This window comes from Aquila chrysaetos, chromosome 9, assembly GCF_900496995.4.
Source record: "Aquila chrysaetos chrysaetos chromosome 9, bAquChr1.4, whole genome shotgun sequence".
Classification (NCBI taxonomy): Eukaryota; Metazoa; Chordata; class Aves; order Accipitriformes; family Accipitridae; genus Aquila; species Aquila chrysaetos.
The window spans coordinates 25,027,358-25,048,225 of NC_044012.1; the positions used below are offsets into that span (position 1 = coordinate 25,027,358).

At 58.4% G+C, this 20,868-nt stretch overlaps 3 protein-coding genes across 10 annotated transcripts in view; all 3 read right to left on the bottom strand.

Annotated features, from left to right (window-relative positions):
* Positions 1-1,034: 1,034 nt before the first annotated feature.
* On the bottom strand, positions 1,035-6,221 carry SF3B4 (splicing factor 3b subunit 4). 2 transcript variants are annotated; one of them, XM_030024209.2, is made up of 6 exons: positions 6,092-6,221; positions 5,118-5,246; positions 4,333-4,875; positions 3,691-3,885; positions 2,051-2,221; positions 1,035-1,533 (listed from the first exon to the last, which is right to left on the bottom strand). In XM_030024209.2, exons 1-6 carry the CDS (start codon positions 6,123-6,125, stop codon positions 1,349-1,351), a joined length of 1,257 nt encoding a protein of 418 aa, XP_029880069.1. In that variant the 5' UTR covers positions 6,126-6,221; the 3' UTR covers positions 1,035-1,348. The 2 variants fall into 2 exon arrangements, with proteins under 2 accessions (XP_029880069.1, XP_029880068.1); XM_030024208.2 differs by having other exon boundaries at positions 2,027-2,221.
* Positions 6,222-6,823: 602 nt separating this feature from the next.
* On the bottom strand, positions 6,824-12,908 carry MTMR11 (myotubularin related protein 11). Its single transcript, XM_030024207.2, has 15 exons — positions 12,758-12,908; positions 12,528-12,643; positions 11,785-11,857; positions 11,555-11,697; positions 11,178-11,422; positions 10,847-10,934; positions 10,652-10,740; positions 10,442-10,563; positions 10,269-10,332; positions 9,937-10,007; positions 9,670-9,845; positions 9,422-9,592; positions 8,993-9,217; positions 8,467-8,739; positions 6,824-7,826 (listed from the first exon to the last, which is right to left on the bottom strand). The coding sequence occupies exons 1-15, from the start codon at positions 12,804-12,806 to the stop codon at positions 7,695-7,697; spliced, it is 2,037 nt and encodes a 678-aa protein (XP_029880067.1). The 5' UTR covers positions 12,807-12,908; the 3' UTR covers positions 6,824-7,694.
* A 5,232-nt stretch (positions 12,909-18,140) lies between these two features.
* Positions 18,141-20,868, bottom strand: part of OTUD7B (OTU deubiquitinase 7B) — a 35,120-nt gene continuing 32,392 nt past the window's right edge. For all 7 annotated transcript variants that reach the window (XM_030024203.2, XM_030024198.2, XM_030024199.2 and 4 more), the window contains one exon: positions 18,141-20,320. In XM_030024203.2, coding sequence (XP_029880063.1) covers positions 19,013-20,320 — 1,308 coding nt within the window. In that variant the 3' untranslated portion in view covers positions 18,141-19,012. The remainder of the gene's footprint in view (positions 20,321-20,868) is intronic.

The window sequence follows — 20,868 nt, forward strand, 5'->3', positions numbered from 1 at the left end:
TGAAAGCAAGGCGGCTTCTCCTCTGCAGAGCACTGAAGAGCCACAGCAGCCTTCCAAGAGGAGTCACAAGAGCTGAAAAAGCACAATGGTCCCCCATTGATAACCCCTACAAAGCCACAAAACAACTCCAGGTGGCCAAATATCTGGAAGCACTTTGATTTTTTTGTCTTTAAATCACCTGGATTTAAAGCTTCATATGTAGAAAGCCAACACCTCTCTCCCTATCTCCAACTGCAGGCTCTTCTGCCTTCCCATAGGGAGCTCTGCAGAAAGCCAAGCCCCCTCCTTCCTCACACCTTCCCAGCTGCTGGGGAAGGTGTGAAACTTTCCATCCACAGACTCTGCTTTTACACTTCCCCAATTATCGGTCTCGCTGGTACAAAGACGCTGAATTCATTAGGAGAAGCAGGACAGTTCTGGCAACTCAGCCCCAGGAAGCGTGGAGACAACACATGGACCAGATCTGCTCTACCTCCTCTCCCAGCCGGACAGCTTCACCCAAATTTTATTGCCCACTCCCCCCAGTTAACAATATCCCCAGAACCACAGCTATAATGGCTTCCTGTGGCTGCAAGCAACATCAAAATGAGATCTAATTTCTAAAGAAGTCCCTTCTCTGTGTGGAGAGGGACTAGGCAGGGACTTAGGAGAGCAGGTTTCACCGCCAAATACTCCTCCAAATGTCCTGCCCACTTACTTGTGCTCTCTGGGACAACAGTGTCCAAGGATGCAATGGACTTTAAGGCTTGATCATACATTTTCTTCAATGCACGCGTACCAGATTAGATGGAGCCTATCGGCCACCAACAAACAGCCTGGATAAAGCAAGAGACCGGTAGCACCCACCCTAATTCAGCACCTCACCGAGACAGATACATGGCTGGCATTGGTATCATCAGAGAGCTTTCACACGCCGATGAACTCCATCGCAGGCGTGCCCGTGGCTGCACGCCAAGGCAAGAGCAGTCAGCAGCTGATCAGCGTCTTGATCGCAAACAGGCAGAGCCTCATCCTGATCTCAGAGGGACAACCCCTGGTTCTTAAAAGACTTTATTTGTAAATGGGCAATCACTGCTTTACATAGAAAAACAAATCCTGCTAAAAGTACCTTGAAAAATCTTCAAGGCCAAGGTAAATGGAAAGAGAAGGCAAAAAGTAACCAAAATGAACACTATAAAAAGAAATGGGGAAAAAGATGGGGAGAGGGAAAGATAGAGGGGGGAGCTGTGACAGGGCTGGACCCAACCACCGCTCTTGGGTGCAGGTACGTTAGTCTAAGGGGAAAGGAAAGTCTGAGGGCAGAGAGAGAAGGATCCCCAGCAGGGAGGAGGTTTTGCCACCACCGTGTTTAGGGCAGGGGGCCCCTCAAGGGGCCACGAGGCGGCACCCCGGGGGGCCTCTGTGCAGGCCGGGGTGGCAGGGGGACCCTCTGATAGCCATACGGCGGGGGGCGAGGGGGACCATTGTACCCGTGAGGAGGCATCAGCGGAGGAGGGCCGCGCATCCCGTGGTGCGGCATGGGGCCTGGGTGACCTGCGGGGACAGAGCACAGACGTTAACAACCTCTGCGGAGACAAGCGGCAACAGCCAATCCCTCACCCTTGGGTGCCAGCTCTAGCGGGTGCCCAAGGTTTGGGCCAACGCTCTCCCTCGTTCCTCCCCCCTACCAGCAGGTCCTGGAGAAATGAGTCTCTCCTAGGACCCCACCACAGCTGGTGGACACAACAGGTCTCAGGAACCCTCCCTGGTGGCAAAACCCAGTTGATATCCTGACATGAGAGATGGCAGGGGGAAATCACCAAAAATCGCAGAGCCCCACATCACGACGAACACGAGGAAAGCCCCGGGAGACCCTGGTTTAGCAGCTCGCAGCTGCCAGGTCTTGCTCCAAGACATCTCTCCGCAGGGAGGCCACGATATCACCTCCTCCCCGTCCCCATTAAGCTAGGAACGAGGGAGGGCGGCAGGGCCGAAGCAAGTGCTAAACTCAATGGAGTGTGTACGATCGATAGAAAAGAACACATACCGCCTCTTGCAGGCACCCACTTACCCATGGGCGACCCGAAATGAGGTCCTCGGGGTGGCATACCCATGGGTGGGGGTCCAGGGTGTGGCATGCCAGGTGGGGGCCGAGGGGGAGGCTGGCCTCCGGAGCCCGGTGGTCCTGGGTGATGCTGGCCCATCCCAGGTGGCCCATGGTGCACTTGCATGGGAGGCATTCCTGAGGGAATAACGAGTCGAGGGACGTTCGCAACAAGGGCAGCCGCTTGGCACGGTGGCTCCGGGCCCCCACAGCCCAGAGGGGCACTAATTCCAGCTGTACAGTTACCTCAGGTACAGAAGCAAGGTCTGCAAAGGGGTTTCTGCTACCAAAAGGGAGGTTAATGAGGAGAAAGTGCAAAGTTCTCTGACAAGAGGCAACAGGAACAGGCTGCGGCATAGGAAATGCTGCTTGGATGTAAAGGGCAAGGTTGAGAAAGATGTGACAGCAAGCATGGTGCAGCCCTGGGACAGGGGCTCGGAGAGAAATCATCACCCTTGGAGATTTTGGACAAGCTCCCTGAGCAACCTGACTTTGAAGCTTGCCCTGCTCTGAGCAGGAGTGGCCTGGGTCCCTCCAAATCTACTTTTTTCTATTATTCTCTTATTTTATCCCTTTAAAAAAAACCAAACAAACACAGATTCTTTTCTCCTCATCAGAAACTCAAAAGCCCAGCGTGGCTTCACAGGGCATGTGGTGCAGAAGCGCTCAGTTAGGCTTTCCTTTGCCATGTGTAATTGGCTACTCTAACGCCTGAAAAGCCAGCTTGTAATCGGGGACAAGCAGCAGCCATCTGGTCACTCACACAGCCAGAGCCACAATCACACAAAGCACCCTAATCAGCCAGCGTGGGAGAGTGTCTCAGTGCAGGGGTCGTTTTAGAGCAAGCAGGATTAAACAAAAACAAAACCAAAAAAATTAAATTGCAAATTTCACTTAATTTTTGCATTTGAAACCAGAGCCTAGATGTATATGCTGCTCATTCCCCAGTACTACAGGGCTAAAAATGGAAAGAAATCAAAGAAACATTTTGTTCTCATGTCTTGAATTAGCTCCTGCCTGGCAGAGCCGCAGACTGTGCTAAGAAGGTTCACACTTAACATATTAGTTTACACTAGAGAAAAATGACCAAGACTTGGAGTCTCATTAACATCCTCCCAGCCAGAACAGCACCCGAGACCTTAAAAGCTTGCACCATGACGGACCCTGCCTTCCCGTGTCCCACACCTTCACACCTCGAGGAAACTACTGTCTTGACCCAACTGGATGCCTCCCAGAAGGGCACTACTTCCTAAATCACCAAAGTGCTTCATCAATCCCACTGGGCCCCGCTCCAGGCTATTTTTTAACACATTTTAGAACATCCAGGAGAGAAACCCAGAAACTAGGCGCAGCGCCACTGACGTGACATACTCGCTCCTACGCAGACCCTCCCTTTTCTTCACTAGGCTGCCCTGTGCTGCAGAGAGCAACATCCTGGGGAAAGCTGCTGCGTTCAGTCCCTTACAGAGGACGGCAACAGTTTTCTCCCCATTTTACAGAAGGGGAACCTCAGGGAAGATAAAGGAGGGGGCAATTTACCCAAGCCCAGCCCCCCAAAGGAGAAGACAAGCTACGTTTCCCAAGCTCAATACCTGATTGCTGCTTACCTGGATGGTGCATCCCGCCCGGAGGGAAGGGGTGTGGGTGAGGTGGGTGTCCCCCAGCAGGTGCAGCCCCGGAGGGGGGGCCAGGGGCACCCGCACCGGGGGGCATGGGTGGGGGCGGCATGGCAGGAGGCATGCCGGGAGGCATCGCTCCGGGGGGCGGCACCGGCGGGGGGAACGATCCTGGGGGCGGGAGGCCTGGGAAGAGAGACAGCGAGAATTTGATTAAGTATAAAAAGTAAACAAACCAAAAGCATTAAGAAAAACCCAAACACAACTCCCAGGCAATCAGGAAGGAGGGGAAAGCACACAGAGCCACAGGAACCATAAAAAAACAGCAGACAGAAGCAGGATCCTTTCAGCTCTGGGACACTGCAGGCCGAGCTGCCACGGGGAGGGAAGAGGACATCCTAAGGTCCTGCCTGCTCATGATCCTACAGCTCCACTGAGGGTTTTGCGCCGACTGTCACCAAAGAGCACCCACACGGTGCGGCACCGCTGCCCTGAGCCTCCCCACGTGACAAGGAGCGGCTCCACTCGAGGCACAGCAGAATGCAGCCACCCCCGGGACCGGTGGTGGACGGGCACAACAGCCTCCCGTCAACCAACGTGGCACAGAGACGGGCGCTGCCACGATTCACCCACCTGGAGGAGTGACGCCAGGTCCCAGGGTGGTAACAACAGGGGTAGGGACAGACGGAGGAGGAGGAGCATCGGCAAACAGCTGATGGGGCCGATCCGCCTGTGAGAGAGGGTTCTGGGCTGCCAGGAGACGCTCGGCGGCTGAGCCGTGCCGCTCGCCTTTGGAATCTTTTTTGAAGGCGTAGGAAACGGTGATGGGCCTGTTGCAGAGGTACTGTCCGTTCATGGCCTCGATGGCAGCATCTGAGGCATCGAAGCTGGCAAAGTTGATGAAGGCGTAACCCTTCGAGTTGCCCGTGTCGGGGTCTCGCATGATCTTGGGCGTCTGCAGGATGACCCCGAAGGCGCTGAAGGTGTCATACAACAGCTTCTCATCGATTTCAGGGTCCAGGTTGCCAATGAAGATGTTGGCCCCCACGTCCAGGTTTTTGTTGTGGGCTGAGGCTTTGTTCACTCGGATTGGCTTCCCGTATAATTTGATCATGTTCATGATCTTAATGGCATAATCCGCGTCCTCCTCACTGAGGAACTCCACAAACCCATAGCCTGCAACGAGTCCCCAAACAGAGCTTTAGGAGAGGGCAGACCCATGGCCTCCCACAGCTCATCCAACACCGCTTGATTTAAAACCAGAGAGCCCCAGGCTCCCCTCACAGGAAGGAAGATGATCTCCCCTAGGGATCATCCATCCCTCACCTCTCTTCCCACAGTAATCTCTCTCTGGCTGTTCCCAGCTGAAGTATTTTATTCAACAGGCAGCTTTTGAGAGAGAACGGTAAATATCTTACCTTGGTGCTGGCCTGTGACTCGATCCTTGGGCATGTGGGTATTGACGACCGGTCCCGCTTGGAGAAAGAGCTCCCACAGCAGCGGCTCACTGACCTTCTCGTCCAACCCCCCGACGTACACCGTTGCATCTTGAGCGGAGGGAAAAAGAAAAGCCGATTTAGACCCGTGAGCCCAGGAAGCTGGAAGTCTCGGCTATGTGAGAACTTCTGGGCTCGACGCTGAAATCGCTCAGGCCCGAGGCAGAGATTCCCCTTAAACTTTTAACCAGATCCCCCATAATTATGCCCTCAACCAGGGAGGCCCGCAAACCCTCCCCCCCACTTTTCTCTAGGGAGACCAGAACCCCTCCATTCCAGCTCCTGTGTGCCCAGGAAGCCTACTGCCCCCCCTTTTGCCCAGTAAGGCCAGGACCCCAAAGCTGACACCCCCCCCGGCCATCTCTCAGGAGCCCAGGTCCTCTCCATAGCCCCCTTAGCCTCCAGCTCACCCTGTGTGTGTCCCCCAATAGCACCCCATGTCTCCAGGGAGCCCATGCTCCCCCCCCAAGCCCCCAAACATCTCCAGGTAACTCTGGCCCCCCCACAAGGCACCCCATGTCCCCAGGGTCCACCCACGGAGGTCCCCAGGGACCCCCCATGTTCCCAGGGAGCCCAGGCCCCCACCCCAAACCATCTCCAGGGAGCCTGGGACCCACTCCCTCCCCCCAGCTCCAACATGACCCCAGGGACCCCTGCCCCGCCCCCTACGTCCCCAGGGAGCCCAGCCCCCCCCCCCCGCCACGTGCCCAGGGAGCCTATGCCACCCCCCAAACATCTCCAGGGAGCCCAGGACACCACCACCACCACCACCACCACCCACCCCCCCCCCCCCCCAGCTCCACCACGTCCCCGGGGACCCCCCCCCACGTCCCCCGTCTGCCCCGCAGCCCCTCCCCGCCCCCCGCGGCAGGCCCCGGCGCGGCCCCGCCGCTCACCCTGGTTCCGCTCGGAGATGGGCCCCGCCGCCATCTTGCACCGCCGCCCGCTCCCGCTCCCGCTCGCGCGGCGCCGCCGTCACGCAACGCCGCCGCGCGCCGTGACGTCAGCCGCAGGCGCCAGTCCCGCCCCCTAATGCCGACGAGACGGGGATGGACCGGAAGTAGCGTCACGGCTGAGCGCCGGGAAGGCGCGGCGGCCATCTTGAGTGTGGGCGGGCGGGGCGACCGGGCCGTCCCCGCCCCCCCTTCTGTCGCGATACCCTGCCGTGACAGGCGACGACATCACCCTCACGGCCGGGAGCACAGCCCCAGCGGTAAGGGTCCTCAGTGCCCGGGGACCTGAGTGCTGGCGGATCCCAGTGTGGAGGGATCCCAGTGCCGGGGAAATACCAGTGCCGAGGGATCCCAGTGCCGGGGGATCACCAGTACGGAGGGATATCAGTGCTGGGAGATCCCAGTGCCAGGGGAATCCCAGTGCCGAGAGATCCCAGCGCTGAGGGATCCTAGTGCTGGGGGAATCCCAGTGCTGGGAGGTCCAGGTGCCAGGAGATCCCACTGTGGAGGGATCCCAGTGCCAGGTAAGGATCCCAGTGCTGGGAGATCCCAGTACCAGAGGAATGCCAGTGCCGGGGGGGCCCCCATGTCCGCAGACCCCCACCTCAGCCTCACGTGCCGGGTGTCCCCCATCCCGCGCCCCCTGCCCAGTTCCCCCCTCGCGGCCACGCGGTGTCACCTGCAAAACTGCACTTTAATGGGCTCCGAAATACAGACCTCGTGGAAGAGGAGCTGGCCAAGAGCCCCCAGCAGGGTGAGGGTCCCACCTGCCTCCGCCAGCCCCCCGGGAGGAGGACTGGGGGGGCCACCCGTGGCTCCCCAATCTCCCACCTCATCCCCATTCCTGTCCCCCCTCCATCCCGAGGCATTTCAGGGCACTGGAGCGGGTCCCTCATGCCATCCCACGGCGGAGGAGATGGGAGTGCGGATGTCAGCCTCACCACGGCCACAGCCGAGCCCTGCGGTGGGCCCAGGGCACTGCGGGAGCCAGGATCCAGCCGTCCCTGTCCTCCTCGGGGACCCGTGTTACAGCCCTAGAGCCAAGGGCCGGGCTCCCTGCAAAGCACTGGGGGCTCCCGCACCATTGGTGGGATTAAACCCCCCCAGTAATGCCCAGGAGTGGGGCCTGATCCTGCTCGCCTGGGCTGGATGGGACCATCCCAGCCCTGAGCTCCTCAAAGCCTCTGTGGAGGTAGCAAGAATTTAATGAAAAACAAAGAAACTGCCAGACACGGTGAGAGTCGGGGGCACCTTTGGGGACGCCCCCGCTCTGCCTCCTCCAGCCCAGGCACCAGCAGCTGAGTGGCACCACAGGATCCGGCCCCAAAAAGCCCTGCGGCCTGGTGAGGAGCAGGATCGCAGCAGTGGGGAACCGCTCAAAGGCAACGGCAGAAGGCGCAGGGCAGTTTTTGGGGGTGGGTGTCCCCAAAATCTGTGAGGCTGGAGGGAGCCCCGGGGATGGGACACCCCAGAGCCCTGCCGAGGGACGGGGCTGTCCCAGCAGCCGTGTGTCCCCACAGAGTGGGGGATCCCATCCCCGGGACCCTCACCGGGAGGGTGCGAGGGGGCTGCCAGCGGCCTCAGTGCAGGGTCCCGCTGGCTGCCAGGCGCTGAGCCGGTCCTGCAGCAATGTCAGCTCCTCGGCCAGGCCGGCCGGAGATGGGGCGAAGCGCCCACGCTGCGGGGAGAGGTGGTGTCCGGCTGGGGGAGATGTATACAGCGTCGGGGGGGACATGGTCAGGGGCGGGATGGACGGACATGGGGTCAGAATGGATGGACACAGGGTGGGATAGATGGATACGGAGTTGGATGGATGGACACGGGTCAGGATGGATGAACATGGCGTGGGATAGATGGATACAGAGTTGGATGGATGGACACGGGTCGGGATGGATGGACATGGGGTCAGGATGGACGGATGGATATGGGGTCAGGATGGATGGACATGGGGTCAGGATGAACGGATATGGGGTCAGGATGGATGGGTGTGGGGTGGGATGGACAGATGGATATGGGATCAGGATGGATGGGTGTGGGGTGGGATGGATGGACACGGGTCGGGATGGACGGACACAAGATGGCATGGATAGACACGGGGTCAGGACAGCCACACACAGACCACCCACACCAGTCTCAACCCATGTCCCCAGCTGCAGGACACAGCCGGGGAAAAAGAAATCCCCTCCAAACCAGGAACCCGTCAGGTCTGGGCCCACCTGGGACCCCTACCACGGTGCAGCCCTGCCATGCCTCAGTTTCCCCTGACTTCACCAGACAGACCCCATGAGGGAGACCCCAAGCCCCGGTGCCAGCATTACCTGTGCCTCGGGCAGACCCCGCAGGTAGCAGCGCTGCCAGAGCCGGACGGAAGGTCCCGCAGCGCAGGGCAGCAGCAGCCCCGGGGTGGGGGCAGGGGGCCGGTTACCCCCCGGGCTGCCCCCCTGCTCGCCAAGGCTCTCCAGGGAGGGGGCCCAGCGAGACAGGCGTGAGGGGGGACGGCCGCTCCTCCAGGGAAAGGGTTGGGGTGACAACGTCCCCTTGGTCAGCATGAAGACGTTGCCAGCCCCCGGCCCTGGCCAGGCATCAGTGGGCTGGGAAATGGTCTGGGGGGAAATAGGAATTAGGGAAAAAGGGGGGGAAAAGCCAGCGGGAGGGGAAAACCCCACAGTTAGGGATGGGGCATGATTTTTGGGGGGCACACAGCACCAGGAAGGGATTTAACATGCAGAGCACCCCAAATTGAACAGGTGAGCAGGCGGGGGGGGGTCTCATACAGCACAACCTGGACACCTGGCTCCCTTCCCGGCCGTGCAGCCCCCCTGCCAAAGCCAAGCCCCGACTCACCCTGCTCGGGGTCTGGGGGTCTGCAGCGTCGGGGGGTCCTACGGCGCCAGCAGCACCTGCCGGGTTCCTGAATCGGGCCCGCTGGTGCCGGCTGTAGCGCAGCCCCCAGTCCCAGACAGTGGGCAGCCTGCAGGCAGGGCTGCCTGTCCTGCCCGCCCGTGGCACACCTGGCTGGGGGTCCCGCCAACTGTTCACCGGCGTGTAGGTCTGGCTACGAGGCCGGTGCTGCCGGGAGGAGAAGGGATGAAACGAGAGCTTTTGGCGGGGTGTCAATCCCCAATTGGGGATACGGATGGGGAAACTGAGGCATGGCGCAGCTGGATGCAGCTAAGCGGGATGGGAGAGGATTCATCTCTGTCTCCAAATCCGTCCCTAAACTCCACTTGCTGGCAAGGGACCCAGGAGTGTGTGCCCCCCCCCCAAGCTCACCGGGCTGCCTCGTCCCTGCTGCCGCTGGCAGCTGAAGAGGAAGGTGCTGAAGTAAGGGGCGAAGCTGCTGTCATGGAGGGCGAGGAGATAGGCCTCGGTAAAGCCAAAAGCCGCCGGGAATTGCCGCACCAGCTGCCACGTGCAGTCCAGGAACAGCAGGAAAACGGGAGCCTGGGGTGGGAGGACACGTGTGCCTGTCACCCACTGAGGACGGGGACGGGGTAGCGGGAGCACGGGGGGGTTCTCACCTCCTCCTGGGGGCTGTCGCGACGGAGGAGCCCCAGTCGGTGGGGAAAGGGGTGTCCGGCTGCCACCCATTCCCGCTGCACCAGGCTCTGGAAGCCGGGCAGAGTGCGGGTGTGGGGGTCCCCCAGGAGCTGCACCAGCGAGGCCAGCAGGCAGTTTAGGTCCCGGTCTGATGGCTCTGGGAGGGGGGTGAGGCATTGAGGGAGTGTCCCCAGCGTATCACCTCCCCCCCGAAACATACCCCCCTGGTTCTCCCCTCCTGGTGCTACCTTGCAGGAGGACGGAGCAGCGTCTCCCCGCCAGCAGCGATGCCACCTCAACAGCTTTTCTCAAGCAGATGCTGGGGGGCAAAAGGTGGGGGTGGGGTCAGGGCACCCCAAAATGCCACAGTCACCTGCCTGGGGGTCTGCAGCCCACCCTGGGATGCTCATGGTGGTGGTGGAGGGATGACCATACCCCTGCTGCAACACCCCCATCACCCAGGCGGGCCATGGTGGGGACCCACCCCCCATAACAGGGGTAGTTTTAGGGTGAGGTTTTCCTCCACCACCCCGCACCCCAAAAAAAGGCCCCCCCCCCCCCCCCAGCACCGCCCACTCACCGGACATGGTCCAGCCAGCGTGTACCCTCCAAGGCTGAGAGCCACTTCTCTTCCGCCGCCGCACCTGGCTCGCATGGGCAAAGGATGGGGGGGGTCAGTGGAGAAGAAGGACCCCCGGGGTGGGAGTGGGGGGTCCCCACCGGATCCCTTCCCCCATCCCAGTCCCCGCTCACCGGGCAGGCAGAGCGCCCGCAGCTTGAGGTGGGCGGCCTGGATGTCGGCGAGGGTGGGCAGCTCGGCGGTGTCGGCCAGCACGCAAGGCCCACGGCCCCCCAGCAGCAGAGCCTCTAGGCACCTGGGTGGGGGGCAGAGGGACCCCCGGGTGGGGCTGGGTTAGGGAAACACCCCAGACACCCCCCCCTGGAACCCCCAGCAGGACTCACCTCACATCCTCGCTGCCTGGCTCGGAGGCTGCATGGAAGCCGGCGGCTCTCAGCAGGTCTCCGCCGCCTGGGTGGTGCCAGCACAGGCGCTGCAGGCAAGACGGGGTGACACCCCCCCCACACATCACCCCCCTATCCCCTTCCCGCCCCCCCCCCCCCCCCCCCAGCACCCCATCACCCTCCCAGGGCACTCACGGGCACCCGGCGCTCCTCAAAGTGGGCGAAGGTCCGCTTGAGGTCGTGGTCCAGGAGCCCGCTGGGCACCCACAGGTACTGGGGGAGGCTGTGGGCAGGGGGGGGGCATGGGGCAGGTGCCCCACCCCCAGTACCCCCCAAATCCCAGGGTGCCATTTTGAGTGGCTCACAGGGTGTTTTCCCAAGTGGAGGGGAGGCTTTTCTCCCCCATCCCTTCACCGCCCTCCCTGGTACCCTCGGGGTGGGGGTGGTTCATGCTGTGCTCCCCCCCCTGCCCCCCAGTATGGGGTGCTGGGGGGCCCGTGGACCCCAGTGTCCATCTGGGCCATACCTGGGGGCCATGTCAAAGCGCTCGTTGACGGCGCTCACCCTCCAGCCCACGGCACCCAGGCGCTTCAGCTCCTTCTCCCAGTCACGCAGGCTTTCGAAGAGCAGCGTGGCAGCCGAGCCTTCCTCCTCTTCCTTATCCTCATCCTCCAAAGGAGCTTCGGCCGGGCAGGACCAGCCATCTTGTCCCTCGCCAGCATCCCCCAGCCATGCAGCTGCCTCCCGCGCTTGGGCGATGGCATTGGCGACCTGCAGAGAGGAGCCAGGACCAGGCATGAGCCCCCCCCCAATCCCCCCCCCCCCAAAGCCATGGAGGACCCCAGAATTGGTTACAAAGCCTCCCTGTGTCCCCCGTAACTGCCAGCCCCCCCCCCAGCTCACCCGAAACGCCTGCAGAGCCAACCCGTTCTCGTGGAAGTGGAAGCGGAGCAGGCGGAAATCCCGGCAGAAAACGGCCAACTCCTCGGGGATGAACTTGAGGGTGGAGGCGGCCGTCAGCACCTTGGGTTTGGTGTAGCTGCTGGCTGTGGCGGGTGTTGACGGAGTGGCCGTCAGCGCTGGCTGAGACCTGCCCAACTCATCACACGGGGGCTTGGGGTTGTCACTTTTACCTGCCACCAGCTTGCGGATGCAGGGCAGTGCCACGTCGTACTCGCTGTGGAGGAAGGCACGGGAGCCAGGAGCCTGTGGGAGACGGGTGGAGAGCTGGAATCTGCCCCCAGTGTGTGTCCCCCCCAGCCCTGGGAAAGGCAGTGGGGCTGGATCTGGGACTCCACTGCCTTCGCCCGGCTGGCGCTGGGCCCCATGGCTGCCCCTTGTCCCCCACCGCGTCCTGCAGCAAGGAGTTCCCCGGGGTGAATGCGGGGAGTCTGCAGCTGATGAGCAAGAGTGAGGCTGGGATGGGGCTGGAGCTACATTGGGTCTGGGATGGGGTTAGGATGGGGCCAGGATGCAGCCGCAATGGGATTAGGATGCAGCCGGGATGGGGCTGGGATGGGGATGCGGTGGGATGGGCGTCAGGCTGCAGCCAGGATGGGTCTGGGATGGGGCTGGAGCTGGGATGGGGTCAGGATGGAGCTGGGATGGGCTGGGGTCGGGACGGGGCTTGGCTGGGATGGGGTCGGGATGCGGCTGGGATGGGGTCGGGATGAAGATGGGATGGGGTCAGGATGGGGCTGGGCCGGGGCCGGGATGCAGCCGCAGTGGGATTAGGACGCAGCCGGGCTGGGGTTGGGGCCGGAGCGGGCGGGGGGGGGTGCAGCGGGCTGGGGCCGGGAGGCGGGCGGGCAGCGCGGGGCCCCGCGGCCGGTCCCGGTTCCCTGTTCCCGTTCCCGGGTCCCGGTCCCGGTCCCACCTGGGCGGGCAGGAAGGCGACGCGCCGGTTGGTGCAAAGCAGCGTCCCGGGGACGGAGCCGTCTCCCTCTCGGCAGCGCTGCCGGGCGCCCGCCGCCTCCTCCAGCACCAGCTCCCCTGCGGGCACCAGGCGCCGGGTCCGGGGGTGTCCCAGCAGCGCCCCGACCCCCCCTCAAACCCTCCCCTACCCTCCCCCGGGGCGGCCCCGGAGCATCCCGGCACCTGCCCTACCTGGGAGGCCAGGGAAGGCCGGCCGGCGGCCGCCCGGTGCCCCGCTCATGGCGGAGGGACTTTGACCGGGCGGGCCCGGAGCGGCGGCGGCGGCGGGAGCCGGAACGGAGAAACCCGGGAGCCCCGAGCAACACCGCCCGCCCCGCCCCGCCCGGCCCGGCCCCCGGGCCCGGCATCCCGGCCCCCCGCCCCGGGCCCGGCGGGGCGGAGCGGCAGCAGGCAGGATGGCCGCGCTGCCCGCACCCTGCCTGCCCTCCGCCCCGGCGGCAGCCCCCCCCCCCGTCTCACACACACACCCCCCGGTTAGCGGGGAGAGCCCGGGGGCACGGGCAGGAGCTCCGTTGCAGGATGAGGGGTGCGCGGCATCAGGCACCCCATAAAGGATGGGCATTGCTGGAGGGGGACCTATAGCTCCAGGGACCCCGTAAGGGATGGGCAGTGCTGGGGGGGGGGCATCCAGCCCCAGGCACCCCATAAGGGATGGTCGGTGCTGGAGGGAGTGCATAGAGCTCCGGGAGGGGAAATGTACAGCTCCAGGCACGCCATTAGGGGATGTATAGTGTTGGAAGGGGACCTATAGCTCCAGGGATCCCATAAGGGATGCACAGTGTTGGGGAGGGGGCATCCAGCCCCAGGCACCCCATAAGGAACGGTTGGTGTTGGAGGGGGACGTATAGTTGCAGGGACCCCATAAGGGCTGGATGGTGCTGGAGGGGGTGCACTCCAGACACCCTGTAGATGCTTGGCCAGCCAAGGGTCACGCAGCGCGGGCATACCCCCAAACCCCCAGCCCATCCCCTCGCCTTTCTGCTGGCTGACACGGGGGCCCCGCACAGCCCCACGGCCTCTCCTTGGGACACGGCTCTGCTGGGGAAGAACAAGCTGCTCCGTGACTCATCGCCAAAGCACGGCCTTCGCCTCCCAACCCCGGAAAAACCAGCACGCTGCCGGTACCCGTGCCAAGCGAGCCTGGCTCCCGCCGGCCCCAACCTCGCCGAGGCGGCCCAGGGACCTGGGCCCCTGACCCTGCTGCTGGCAGCAGGTGCATGGTGGCCCTGGGGCCACCTTTGCCACCTCCCCACTGCCAAAAAACCCCCGGGGACCCCAAAACCCAAATCCCCTCAGCTCAGCTCCTCCTGCCGGGGCAGGACCAGGGCAGCCGAGGCACCGGTGCCAGCACAAGGCAGGATAAACCCTGGCATAAACCAGGCTCAAGAGAAAAACCCAGCACCGTTGGAGCACACACTCCAGCTAAAAATCTTATTTTTGGCCTATTTTCCCCCAGATTTTGGGGGCAGGTCCAGCTTTGGTGGCTGCAAGCTCAGGCACCCCAATTTTCTTCCTGCAGGAAAATCACCCGGTGGAGCACCCCGGCAGATAAGAGGAATTTCCTGCAGGGCTTTAACCCAGGACTGCTCTCCAAGGTGAGGGCAGCATCCGCGGCAGCTTGGGGTCAGCCCGGGCCACCCCAAGAGCTGGAGGAAAATTGGCCGGCACGGGCAAGCCCGCACCGATGTGGTGCTGAGCATGGTGCAGCACTCACTGATGCTGGGAGGAAGGAATAACACTGGGAGGTGGAACAGAAAATCCCAATGCAAAGAAATCCCGTGGGAAACTGCTCCCATCTCCCTGCCATACGGGTTTCCGAACAGCCCCAACCAGCCCCAAACGCAGTGGTGTGGGGCGAGGACGTAGCCACCCTTCCCCACTCGCAGGCCCAGGGCTGGACCGATGGGGCTGTAGCTCTTGATGAACATCATCAGAGTGATTTTTTCCTCTTTCTGAACCTATTTAAAGCTTCAGCATCCAAAACGCCTCATGCCAGCAAGCAGCTGGATTTTATCTTTACGCTAGGCAAAGCCTTACTTGGGTATTAAATTGCTCAAAGCATCCCTGGGTGCTGGCCTTCAAATGCAGCTGGGGAAAAGGTTCCTCCAAAATCAGCGAGGATGGACAAAAATGCTGATGGAGGCGGCAGGTGGTGGTTTCTTTTTTAAATGAAAGCCTGAATTTGGTACTGAAATAGAAGGAAATCTTCCCCAGTCCCGAGGAAAGAGGATGGAAAAAGGATGCCGTGCTTCACAGCAGAGAAAAAAACCCAGTAACTTGATGCGGGAGGGGATGAAGGCAGGGAATTTGGGGCACGAAGAGTTGGGGCATCCAGAGCTCATTGGGGCTGAATCCCTGGGGCAAAGTGGAGGAAAGAGGCACGGCCGCTGCCCAGGGCTTAATTAGTTGAATGTTGTTTATTGTCAGTGAATCTATGGTAGCATAAACGAAGGATGCGGTGTACAGCCCGATTGCGACGCGCCATCTAGTGCTGGCTACAGCGGTGCTCACAAGGAGTAAAAAAATCACCAACCTAATATTTAATTTAAAAAAAAAAAAAAAAAAAAAAAGTCTTTTGTGAATAAACAATTGCAGAATTAATTCAGGTCACTTCTTGTAGGATTAGTGATAACCAAAGCATCCCATCAGCCTTCCCCAGGGAGGGGCCAGGTAACATACGTGAAGGTAAATGCTCATTCAACAAAATAAAATGCTCATTAATAGGTTTTGCCCACCCTTAAAGAAAATCTTTACCGCACCCAGGGCCTGCTGGCAGCAATGTTTCTTCCAACGACACCATTAAGTGCACTTATTTTAAGACCTCAGGATCACGTCGCAGCCGATGGGAGAAAAACCCTCCTGGGGGCAGGTTTGGTGCTTTTTCTTCCATGAAAGGTACTTTGGAGTATGAGTTGCTCTCGCTTCCTGCTTTAAAAAAAATAGGAAAAATATCCAGTCCCATGCCCCCAAAACACTGCATGGGCAGTGGCTTTAGTGTGTTTATGAATAGGACCTGGCGGATATCATCTTTCAATAAATATAATTTGCATTTAACAGTCCCTTAAAAAAGAAAAAAAAAAATTAGTTTCACCATAAAGGAAACAAAAATGACCTGAAAAAATCCTTCATGGTTCTGAAGAAATGCAGCCGGTTCGGTGTGACCCAGCTGAGGTTGGGGCTCATGAGGCGCTTGAGGAATAGCCAAAACTCTGCCCTTCATAGCAAAAATACTCTGCAAAGATTTTTCATCCTTGCCTGAAGTTCAATTGGTTGGCTTCACCCCCCACCCCACCCCCCTTTGGATTTAAAAAAAGCTACAGATTCTACTAACTGCAATAAAACCCAACAACGCAGGGCACTGAAGATCCTGCAAAATCCCACCATGCTGGGAGCCCTGCGCGTGCCAAGGCTGCAGGGCTGGCTGTCCAAACCCCCCCCAGACCTGGAGAACAACTTTTTGGGGAACAACTTTGCCCTTTTCCTCCTTAACCACAGCGCCGGGGTGGCACAAGAGCCCCCTTCTCATTTCCCTTCCAGGTGCCCATGGGATGGGGAAAGGTTGGCATCCCCACCCCAGTGCAGCCATCCGGGCTTACCCAGTCCTCGGAGAGGGACCACACTACACTCAAGCTTTGTTAATAACAACACAAAGCAAAACATGCTTCCCCCCCCCAAAAAAAAAAACCCTCAGGAGGAGGAAGAGTGACAGCACCTCTGGGAATTTGGGATTTGAGATGATTTTCTTCTAGGAGGATGCGCAGATGGGGTACCTGCTGCTGGCATTCCCCTTTTTTTTTCCCCTAAGACAGTATTACGCACAACTCCATCACGTTTACAAAATTAAAGCAAAGCTGCCCATAACCTCTGCTGTGTGAACAGCCAAGATTTCCTGGTGGTGCTTGTTGCCGGGAAGGAACCCCCCTCCAGAGAGTGGGTCCAAAAATCAGCGCCAGGCTCTTCCCACTGCAATGCAACCTCCAGCATCCATTGGCTTGGCACCGTGGCAGGATGGAGTTAACCAAAACAGAGACAAATCCCCCCCCCCCCAAAAAAAAACCAGGAATGGCTGGTGAAGCATCGCCTTTTGCCTTCCCTCCTCCTGCGCCCACGTTCTTTGGTTGGGGGGGGGCACAGAGCATCCCCTGCTCCGATCGCTTTCAGCAGTAGCCGAAGGAATACTCCCCAAACCAAAATAAAGCTGCCGCTCCGGTTACAGGAAAAATAAATGGCAGAAACTGGTATATAAACCAAGTGACCCCCATATAGTGAGGGTTTTGTTTGTTTTTCTAAACATTTTGGCTTAATATTTGGGGTGAACCAAGAGACTGCTGCAGGGTAACCGGGGTGAGAGCCTGCAGGGCTTAACCAGTGCTTTATATTCTTGCCCCTGGGTTAAAGTACGTCGGATTTACTGCAATTTAAGGGAAAGACTTGCTATCTGGCATTTGCTCTGAGATAAGAGGACACGTCACCTACAGGAGCCAGTGCCGACCCTCGGTTGCATCGATCATAGATTAAAGGTGGCCTTTCGCATCATGCAGCTGGGCAAGGCTTATCTATGCTCAGTGATTTAATAAAACCAAAGAGAACAATTGAAATCTGAGTTTAACCATCACTGGGATATTTACAATCTGCCCACAAGCAGCTTCGATGGCTGGACCCAAACTATTAGGACCACGCTTAATGACCCCGTGCAGCTGCCTCCTCTAGAAAAGGCCTTAATTTGTGGGTTTTCAGATATATATTAAAGTGGTAAAACTTGTACATTAGAACCAAGCCTTAGGGTATTTGTGAGAATAAGGCTTCAGGTGATTCTCCAGTGTTAAGTACACTTTCACCTCCTCTGCCCGGTTCTCTCGTCCCTTCTCACCAGGAAGGGCAGCGGGCAGGATCAGCACAGGAAGGGATTGCATAGTTTGGTGCCTTCTGAAAAACAAACAAAAAAAATAATGAGGGAATGTTGTAAAGCTTCAAATTATCAGTCTAATTCATGTTTATTTTCACGTGGTAAAACACTGAACCTCGCTCTATACAGGATTGAGTCCAGTTTGGGAGCTGTAGTTACAAAAAAAAAAAAAAAAACCAAACCAAAAAAACCCCCAAAAAACGATCTGTGCAAACATCGCAGTGCTAAAGTTAAACCCACCCTGCAAGACGTGAACGGGAGCGTACGGTTCATCCTATGCCGCAGGGGCTGGGACAGGGGGAGAAGGGAACATAGTGGACCACATTGAGTGCGTAAATTAGTTACGGGTTCGTTTTTTCTTAACGTTTCGCTCTGTAGCCCTATTATCAAAAATATCTTTTAATATTCCTCAGCCTAAGGTCAGTTACATGGCTCAGCAAAATGGAGCCGAGTTAATTCGATTCAGCAGAACAGAGGTAGTACAGAAGTAGCTTGCTCAAGTAGAAAGAGTTATCGCGGGTGTGTGTGTCCACGTATGGCTGCAAGCGCCTGGCAGCCCACTGCAGATTTACCTCCCGGTGCTGCGGGATGCTCTTTGTCCTCTCTACTTCCCCATGCCGATGGTTATTGCTGGGTGGAGACACCGACCTTGTTTCTTGTCTCAATTCTTACTAAGTCGGGTCAACCGTACCGCGAACAGAATGGTTTTGCACAGTACTTCTGCAGGAAAAAAACCTCAAAACCACTCAAGCACTGTGACCACCCCTCCGTCTCCCTCCCACCCCAAGAAAAAAGAGTTTAAAAATAACATTTTAAAACCAGAGTTGAGCCCATTGGAAGGGCAGAGCCCCAAGCCCGCTGCTAAGAGATGGTCGGAGACATCCAATGGGGCTGGGCTTGGACGCGTTCAACTGCAAAAAAAAAAACCAATAACGTCCAATTCCAACTAAGTTTCACTCAGTACCAGCAAAAAGAAATATAAAATAAAAACTGTTAAAAAAAAAAATCTCAGTTAAAAGGTTTGTCACATTCAAACTGAAATCGCTGGGGTGTTTTCACTCAATTCTGGGCAGTTAGTGCCGTCAGAGTCCAGCTGGCAGGACCCGGCAGGGCGCTGCTCCCTGTTTGCCTTCTCCGAAAGCTTTGGTCTGGTTTATTGAATCGTTTTGAAGAACCCCCCCTTGCACCCTGTGCTCCAACCTGAGCACACCCTCCGCTAATCCTAGTCACCCCTTGCCAGAAGAAGCCTCTTGAAAAGCATCCTCCTCCCTCCTGCAGGGTCTCTGGGAGGGGGGAACTGGTTTTTCTCACCCCCTATCCCTCCCACCACCCTCCTGCATCACCTTTGTCACACCAGCCAAATCTCATTTCTCAGCCCATCCAGCCAAATACCTGCTCCCTCCTTCCACAGACAGGGAGAGGAGCGGGGGGGGGGGTTTAAAAAAAATTATATATATATATATATATTATTGCATTCCCCATCTTTCATGGGTCCCAAGATCAGCGCCAGGGCAGGGCGCTCAGAACCTGTGCACTAGAGCCTCTCGCTCCTTGCGTTTCAGCTCCTCTTTGTAACAGCACGAGCAGAAATTCCCAGTTTCTGGATGTCCGTAAAAACTGCAGTTTGGCTGCTTGCATTTGGTCTGCTGAATGTTATAAAGAACTCGGCTTTTATTTTTGTCTGCCGGCATTCCTTTCTGCGAGCTTTCCTGGTCGAGGTATTCCCTGTAGCCGTTGCTGTGCGGGGGGAGGCAGGTTGAGCCATCGCACTCCGACGGGTAGGTGGGATGGATGTCCATGTCCGTGGGGGAGAATCTCCCCAGGTGGGAAGGGCTGGTTTGGTAGGGATTCGGCCGCGCCTGGGTGCAATGTCTGGGTAAGGTAGCGTAGGGAGGAAGGCTGCTGCAGGACCCCCCAGCTACCTGCCGCCTGCTGTCTTGATAGCTGGGGGGGTGCGACCCTTCCATGCTGTTCACCATGGAGGGTCTTGGAAAGGTGAAAACACCTGAATAGCCAGAGGGAAAAGCTGCTATTTTAGTGCCTATGGCCAGATCTGGGGTCTGGATGGTGTACGTGGGGGGAGGCTGGGCGTAAGTGGGGGTGAGCATCGCTTCCTCACCCTTGTGGGTGTTCGCCTCCAGCTCCAGCTTCTTGGCAGGAGCAGCGCTCCCCAGCGCCTTCTTCTCGGCCTCCTTTTGTTTCTGCTCAGCCATAAAACGTTCCTCGGCATCCAGAAGGTACCGCTGGATCATCTCCTCCTGGTACTGGTGCCGGTTGCTTGTCTTGAGGTGGCCGGCAAAGATGAACTTGCGCTCTCCCTGCATGGCAGCCCGGAGGATGCTCAGGCTCAGCCTAACGTCGTTGCTGTACTTGTAGGGGTCCGCCGGCTTTTCAGGGGCTGCTTTACCTGGGCAGGGTTTCTCCACAGGAGCTGACAAGTCTCCTTGAGAAGATTCCTCTTTGCTGCCTTTCCTGGACTTCAAGGATCCTTTCTTCTTCTTCTCCAAGGTATCCCCCTGCCCGTTGCTCACACCTCCCTTGATAGTTTTGCTGTGCATCAAGCCACCCATGTTCTTTTTTAGCTTACTTCCCAAAGTCTTGCCGAAGCTGCCCAGCTTATTGGCAACCGAGTCTGCCCGTTTTTTATCTTTTTCCTTATCCTTTTCTCGCTCTTTCTTTGGTTTCTCTTTGTCCTTGCAGCCCCTGCTGCCACCATTGCTCGCTGAACTGCTGCAGACCGACTCCTTGTCTGACTCTCCCGACTCCGCAGCTGAACGAGCGTCATCGCCCGCGGAGGCTGTAGGGGATTCTGGCTGGGCCAAAGGCGCCTAGGGAGAAAGAAAACATACATATCAAAGTCCAGCAAGTTCCTCGGAGAAGTGTTTTCAGGCTGAAGGTGAAACAGAGAAGTAGGCGCTTGCTTGGAAAATGGAGGGGACAATGTTCAAACACCCTCAATGCGACATGTCCCCAGCAGCCGTCCTGCACATCCATAAATGTCGTAACTTGCTAGAGGTTCCAGGGGAAAAGCTAGAGAAGAAGAGGTGCTACTGGTGAAGACGGGGCCGAAAAATTCCCCCTCTGGTCACCCAGAAGCACACTGGGCACAGCTGACACCCGTTTCCCTAGGGTCACAGCATCCTCCGTTCCTTCGCATCAACAGTTCGTACATCGATAAGGCCGAGATAGGGACAGGTTACGGTATTTCTAAGCAAAGCATCTGAGAGCACGCGGCCAGTTAAGGAGGTCACAACCAAAACATCACCATTCGAGCTTTGCTACAGAGATGACACCTCAACAATTTCCAACAGACCAAAACAGCTTGCATTCAACTTCGGGGAGTTTTCTCCTAAAAAGGGGGGGCGGGGAAACCAAC

What these genes read in the sequence shown, in the direction of transcription:
- MTMR11 (XM_030024207.2), bottom strand. Translation starts at nt 12,806, where the DNA reads ATGAGCGGGGCACCGGGCGGCCGCCGGCCGGCCTTCCCTGGCCTCCCA. An exon ending in GGCCTTCCCTGGCCTCCCAG is followed by an intron (nt 12,644 to 12,757) that starts GTAGGGCAGGTG and finishes TGGTGCCCGCAG; the next exon opens with GGGAGCTGGTGCTGGAGGAG. An exon ending in CTGCTCCGTCCTCCTGCAAG is followed by an intron (nt 9,846 to 9,936) that starts GTAGCACCAGGA and finishes CCCCCCTCCCAG; the next exon opens with AGCCATCAGACCGGGACCTA.
- SF3B4 (XM_030024208.2), bottom strand. Translation starts at nt 6,125, where the DNA reads ATGGCGGCGGGGCCCATCTCCGAGCGGAACCAGG. An exon ending in CATCTCCGAGCGGAACCAGG is followed by an intron (nt 5,247 to 6,091) that starts GTGAGCGGCGGG and finishes CCTCCGCTCAAG; the next exon opens with ATGCAACGGTGTACGTCGGG. An exon ending in AGTCACAGGCCAGCACCAAG is followed by an intron (nt 4,876 to 5,117) that starts GTAAGATATTTA and finishes GACTCGTTGCAG; the next exon opens with GCTATGGGTTTGTGGAGTTC.